At 44.5% G+C, this 7,077-nt stretch overlaps 1 protein-coding gene across 4 annotated transcripts in view; it reads right to left on the reverse strand.

Moving 5' to 3' along the window:
• The window catches only part of BMF (Bcl2 modifying factor), a 20,479-nt gene extending 15,565 nt beyond the window's left edge, over nt 1-4,914 (reverse strand). Inside the window, exons 1-4 of one of the 4 annotated variants that reach the window (XM_019518988.1) lie at nt 3,893-3,977; nt 3,454-3,774; nt 2,153-2,316; nt 1,785-2,025 (exon numbers count right to left, since the gene is read on the reverse strand). In XM_019518988.1, coding sequence (XP_019374533.1) covers nt 1,996-2,025; nt 2,153-2,316; nt 3,454-3,774; nt 3,893-3,920 — 543 coding nt within the window. In that variant the 5' untranslated portion in view covers nt 3,921-3,977 and the 3' untranslated portion in view covers nt 1,785-1,995. Of the gene's footprint in view, nt 1-1,784; nt 2,026-2,152; nt 2,317-3,453; nt 3,775-3,892; nt 3,980-4,749 lie in introns of those variants that run through there. The other 3 variants (XM_019518987.1, XM_019518985.1, XM_019518986.1) reach the window with 3 other exon arrangements.
• Nucleotides 4,915-7,077: the final 2,163 nt, after the last annotated feature.

Below are 7,077 nucleotides of genomic sequence, written 5' to 3' on the forward strand. Positions count from 1 at the left end.
CCCCCCCCCAAAAAAAAAAACCAAACCCAAAAAAACAAAAACCCAAACACCAACATACACTGCATAGAAGAGAGTTCTGTCAGAAGTTGGTTATTTCTGAAGGCGCAGAATGCCACCCAGAGTCTAGATAGCAACCTTGAACAGGCCTCCGGTTTATCTGTCTAGAATAATTCATGATCAAGCAGCAGGACTGCAAAAGGAAGAGTTCCAAAATGTCCTTATCTTCACGAACTGAGGGCGATCCAATCTTTGCCCAACTTGGAGCCATATCAACATCTGTCCAAGAGCCAAGTTCCCCTCCTAACTTGAATGCAACTGAAAGTGCTCTAGGGCAGTGGTTCCCAAACCCTGGCAGATTGCATGTCACCAATTTAAAACGGTACAACCTTAAGCACCACCAGCAAATTTTTGTCATATAAAAGTAATTATAATAAATAAGTTAATGCATACCATTGACCAGTTGTCTGCGTACCACTGGAGGTACTCGTACCACGGACTGGGAACTGTTGCTCTAGGGTGAGGGAAGCAGTGTATCATCCTCTGAAGCTTACAGAAGAGTTGCTATAGAGGTCAGTGGTTAGCAAAATCTGGCCTGTGGACTGTATCTGGCCTGCCAATTAATTCAATCCAGCCTGCCAACCACTACTGAAAGCCTGAGGAGAGAGGGCTGCGCCCCACACTGCTCCGCTGTGCCACATCCAAGGCTTGGCCGTGCAGCGTGCAGACTCCTTTGCCACCCCACCCTCCCCCACATTCGTGCCCCATGCTTGGCTTCCTGTTGGTGCTGCAGTTGCCCACAGTCTTGGCACCGTGGCCACCACAGCCAGGCCTGCATGGGATGGGGCACAATGCAGCGTGCCGAGCAGCTGTGCTGCCTGCCTGCTGCAATGAGCCACTGCAACTGTGATCCTGCCAGGAGGTGAGTCCATGCTGGCTGCAAGGGGGATTGACCTGGGGCAGCTACCCTCAACTTTCCCAGTGTAGTGCAGTGACAGCAGCTCATTGTAGTAGGCAGGTGACACAGCTACTTGACACAGTGCATCATGCTCCATCTTGTGCAGACCTGGCTGCCAGCAGCCATGGTGCCAGGACTAGGCAGCACCAACAGGAAACCAGGCAACAGAGGAGAAGAAGGAGAGAGATGGTTTGAGGAGTCTGCAGGCTGCATGGCCCAGCCCCAGCTGCAGCAGAGAGGAGCAGGGTGCAGTCCTTCCTCAGGCTCTTGGCGATGGCCCAGATAGGATCGATTGGCATCTCCCCACTGCCACCACCCTCAGCCCTCAACAGCTCACTAGAATTTGTTAAGCGGCCCTCCAGCACAAATAATTGCCCATCCCTGCATATAGGTCCTAGCCTGTAGCCCTCCTTGAGAAGATGGAGTTTCTTCAAGAGCAAGATGAGGCAAGCACGCATTACAGCCTGTGCACTCTGCCTGCTAGGCCTACAGATCAAAGGGAAGGTCACCCTGGCCTATGTCTATCCCATAACTTTGGGTGATCAGGGAGTTCCACTTCTTTTCTATTTAATAGAGATTAGAGGCCAGGGAAGGAAGGAAAGGACAACTTCAGGATTTTAAAGATAAGTTTTTGTCATTATATTTTTTAAAAACCAAGCAAGAACATGAGATGAGGTTTTGAGACCCGATGGTGTCATACAGTGCCACAAATATGATAGGCACTGACAAGAACTCTCTCACAGCAAAGACTAGCATAATGGTTCTTTACCTTTTTGGACTCAAGAAACCCCTCACTGGATTCAAGGCACCCCTCTTTAACTTCTGAATTAAACAGCACTCAATTTTAAAAAACAAATTTATATATAAACAGAGCTTATCTACTTACAGAGGGGCTGGGAAGTGGGGGTCAGGGGATCATCCAAGCAAGGACAAGCCTCAGTCTGCACTTATCTGCTTATCTCCTCATACCTCAGGGGCACCCTTCAAAGGATCTGGTGGTACCCTGGGGTACACCAGTACCCTGTTTGAGAACCACTGCCTTAGCAACTCCAGTGCGACCTATATGTATTCTGAATAATCAACAAGAACAATAACTGCCCATAGAAAACAAGAAGGGGAAAATTAATCTGATTCAAACATTCACAGAGTGCCACACTAGGATAACAAAATCCCCATCTCCTACAAAAAACAGCTTACCCTTTGTACATGGAGCCGGTGGAACTGGTCTGCAATACACTGTAATTTCCGTGCAATTTGGACCTCAGCACGTACTTCTTGGTGACCTTCCTGATGTTCCTCTTGGAGGTGTGGACTCAGAGCAAAGCCAACTGGGGGAACACGTAAACGGTACCCAACGTTCCCTGAAAAACATTAGAGAGGAAAAAGCTCAATAGTGAAAATTGCCAAGGTAAAGTTTGGTTCCCTTATTGCACATTATGAAGGAAAAACATGCATGTTATCCTGAATATGCAATATAGGCTGAAGTCTAGCATCTGCAGCCTAAACAATGAATATTTATTCTAAGTAGTCAGTAAAACATCTACTTGGTTTTCCAACTAGATTTATATTAATCAAGCATAAAGTGTTGTGTTCTCTCTCATAACCAAATGGCCAGCAGGAAAAGTATCTCATGCATGGATCAGGGTTGTTTATAATTCAGTCAAGTACTGGGATTTTCTTTGCAATTACAGTATTACAATTACCCAACACTTGTGTGCCTCCACAACACAATAATCTCATTGCCTTAACCCTCACTGCAACTTCCAAGTCAGGCTTGCCATGATACCCAGCATTTAGGGCCAACCGGATACAAATGCATGGCTCCATTTCAACAAATGCTGCGTGTGAGAAGCCACAGGAAGAACGTGACTGTTAGCATGGATTCTATTTTTTACCTGAATGAAGGTCAAGAATGATGCATCTCTTATTCAGCTTTAACTGAAATTAAATCGTAGAAACGTGGTAACCTGTCAGTTACCATAGAAAAAATATTTGATCACATTTTTTCCCCTCCCCACCCAATATTTTCCCTCTACAAAGAACTCAAAAATCAGGCCTGCGACATTGAAGTCTTTGTACTTCCCCTCTCTGCACTGAGAACTCCTAGCTAGTCCCAAAGACATGGGAAGATTCACATAAGTAGCCTCTAGATTGGAGGGAATTAATACTTTGCAGTCAAAGGGAAGAAAAAGTACTTTTAAGTGAAGGAAGCACTCTACCAAACTCTACTGCCTGCAGCTTTACAACTGCACTTAAGTATTAGAAGCAACTCAACTTCAAAAGGCATAGGTGCATAAAGAATGGCAAAAGCAATGAGCAAGAGGATAGATTCTTCACTGAGCAAGCAATGATGAGAAACAAAGGAAAAAAAATCTTTTGTCAGGGAGCATAACAGCAGTAAGTAACCCTCTGCTGTCTGGTTGAGGTGGAGGAAAGGGAGAAAGTCCTAGAGGGTGACTTTCCTTGCTGCAAAGCTAGTGACTCTGGAAGTCGCTTACCATAGAAGAGTCTCTGAGGCTCTTCAGTGACTCCACAAGGCAACATTACATCCTGACTGGAAGAGGATGGGTTGAGTGTTTGAGTTGCCTTATCCTGCTGTTCAGCATGCCTGCTGCCAGGACCACAGCAGTGAGTGAGTGGGAAAAGTTGAAATCTCCCCAAAAGGCAGCTGTAGGACTGGTTCTGTGTGAAAATGCCAGTAGAGGTCATCTCACCAGGCTGACCTGCGAGTCCAAAGTCATCAGAGTGAAACACATCATCATCCAGCCCATCCAGGCTGGAATAGTCTTCTTCCAGGTAGCTGGAGGGATCCATTTTTCCTGAAATAGACAAACATTTGAGAAAAGAGCTAAGACACAGACAGATTACAGAATAGCATAAAGCCTCTCTAATTCCAGAAAGGAATACACAGTTCTCCCTGCTCTCCCAAAGTCTTACTTTTCAAGAACTGAAGACCAGTCCACATGGACTGGAAAGATGAGTAATAGAATAATAATTAAAGTCTGTGATCAAGTTCTGCAGGCCTTGAACAGAGAGCTCTGAAGTCAACATGTGTCTAAAGCTCCACCTATGGTTCAAAGTCTTAAAATTCATTGACTGGTCACAGAAATAATGTCCCCAGCCTCATTCCCTAAAATCACAGGGGGGCATAAGGCCATTGCTTTGAAAGTCATGCCAGTCCCTCACAGTGTCCCTCCTGCCTCTGCACCCACCCATTCCATTCTGGAGTTCTTATTTGCCTTCTGGTTCTGAACTTTCAGATCCACTCAATCAACATTTTCTCACTTATTTTGTGATCAAAAGAGTTGGCACCTTCATTAACTGTATTTTAACAATTGAGATACTATGGTAATCACAGGACTACAGCAGCTAGGGCTTTAAGAGAACTAAATATCCAAAGATTTGCAAAAACTTGATGAAGCTGCTTCTGCCAATGTTCTGTAAGATTCTTCCACTAATTATAACCCAAGTTTCCCTCCCAGTTACCTTATTCCCTACCCTCAGCCTAAGCAAAGAAGTGCCCAAATTTAATAATCCCACTATTGCACGCCCACTTCTCTGTCATAAAATCTATGGTTAACACTATTTCTTTAGTCCCATGTAGAATTAGAGAAGTCAAGAGACATGTTTAGTTTCAGGGTCTGAAGTGGGGGTTTTATATACACTAGTGATATTCCCAACCTAACACCAGCCAAAGAGGTTAAGTAAACATGAAATTGCCATTTCAGAGTTCATTGTGCACATGTGATAAGTAGAGGAAAGTTTGACAAAAGCCAGGAGTCCCTTACTATTACCTTGGCATCTAACCCAACTTGAAGACAGTCTCCTAAGAGATCCATCTCCAGGACTTCCACCCAGTTCCAACAAGGAAGTGTAATTCAATTCTTCTGAGCCTCTTCCTTTGCTCTGGTTTACGAAGCATTTAACAGGATGGAAGACTAGTAAAGGGAATCCCAGCCCTGAAGGAGATGTTAATAGTAATTTTATAAGACTGGATCCAGCAGGTCCCTCAAGCCCTCCCCCATATAAATATAAACCTGGTATTTAATTTAATTTAATCCAGTTAAAGAAGTTGCAGAGGTAAAGACAGCACGAAAATATGTGTTCCTCAAGAAACAAAACAACACCTAATAGTATTAGAACTGAATACATAGATCTATAGATATTCATGAAATGACTTAAAATGTGACCAACCCAAACCCAAGCTTATCAGGTAAATTAAACATTTAACAGAAGGGCCTTAACAGCAGCAGGAAATCCTGGTTCACATCCCAGTCTGTTTGGCTAAGATCTTAAAAAATCTTAGCCCAACAGATATTTCTTCTGGACTCTAAAATGAAAATGTCAAGGTTGACAAGTCCAGCCACTTACTTTGAGCACCCTGAAATAAAATCTTTTAGCCCTTTTCAAAGGAAATCTTACCAACAAACACAGACTATCATAATTTCTCAACTGGGACACGCAAACAAATCAGGGTTGTTTATAGCAATGTAAAAACATATGCATACAATTTGCCTACCGCATCTTTCATGAGAAAAAAGAAAACCTGCTGCCTAAGAAAGCTAGTGCATTGGCAGTGAAATTCTCGTATGCTACAGTTCATGCCTATTTTTGAGAACAGAGCAGGCAGGAAAAACAGAGGGAGGGTTCAGCATACACGTGCAAGCTAGCTTCCCACAACAAAGCTTGCTGGTCTAAGTTTAGGACTACCAAATTCCTTTAACTCTTCATTTCCTTCCCCTTCTGGGCTGGAAAAAGTAACATTCATGTGGAGAATTTCAATATAATAAATGTTTGGGGTTTTTTTTTAAAAGAACTTTAAATTCCTGAACAGAGTCAATAGTAGAAATCTTCCCATTATCTGGATTATTGGGTGTTATTACAACTTGTACACACAGGAATGAATGCTTGCCATGTTGCAAGGCACCATGTTACAGAAATACTTTGTGCTCTATATAGTCCAAAGCATTTATTTCAACGCACATTAGCTGCCACCATTCCAAAAGCAATTTTTTCCTTACGATCATTAATTTCTTTCAAATTACTCATTTTAAATCCCTGCCTATGGCAGGCACCTGACTTACTACTTTGTCAGTAATGTGGCAAATAAGTTTACTTATTGCTAAGGAGGCAAAAGGGCAAAACCATTTTTCCCCCACAACAATGTGCCTGAATCTAACAATAAGGAAATGATCTCATCAGTTAAAGAAGCTGCAACAGAGGTGTTTTTTTTAGCCTTAAATAAACCTTTTGGGAGGTGCACAGATACTATGGTGATGAGCGCTGTTACAAAACCCTTGATGAAGTGAGATATTCATAGGAACAAATGAGGACAACACAAATATGCTTTTATCTGGTGGAAGAAGAGCCTGATCAGACCAGATTGTTCAACCCACTGCAGCTGAACTCCAGTGAAAGGATGTAGCACAACAATAACTTTGTGGGCTGCCCCTTCAGGCAAGAGATGAACTACACAAAGTTCCCTAATAAGCGTTTTTCTCCTTTAGCCTCCAGGAGTCCAGTGACTCTGCTAGTTACGTTTGAAGGCACAGTTAAGCTGAATTTGAAGGGAGATGTCACCCCCCCTATGCCCCCACCAGTATGAGGTTAGTTAGCTCAAAGCAGAAAGATGACTATCCCAAAAGACCAAGAGAGGCCAACAAATAAAAAAAAGGAGGGGGAAAGGGGCATAATGAAACAAATTCTGAGAGGGGGAAGAGGAGCATAATGAAAAACAAGATCTGCGGACTAAATGGAGTGGGCTACTCCCTGCTGGCATGAAGAGACCTGGAGTTTCCCGTGCCAGGGCTGGGGAGACTGAAGTTTATGCCTGTCCTCGGCAGTCAGCTGCAAACTCCCCAGATGCAGGCACAGCTCCTGAGCCCTGCCAGCCCCTGCCTGACCCCCTGGCCCGTGGCACAGTTTGCTGCCACCTGCCCAGCTCAGTTTCTGCCCGGGACTGGCCCGAGGGCAGCAGAAAAATCAGCAGGCACCACAAGTGTCCTTCCTTCCCGCTCGCCCCCATCTTCTGTCCGCGACCCGCAGCCCCTCTGAGCCTGGTGCTGCAGCCCCTGCCCCGGCGGCGATGACAGGACCGGGCGGGCCGGCACTCACCTGCGGCC

The sequence above is a fragment of the Gavialis gangeticus genome, unplaced genomic scaffold (assembly GCF_001723915.1).
Source record: "Gavialis gangeticus isolate Ggan-Ray unplaced genomic scaffold, GavGan_comp1, whole genome shotgun sequence".
Lineage (NCBI taxonomy): Eukaryota > Metazoa > Chordata > Crocodylia > Gavialidae > Gavialis > Gavialis gangeticus.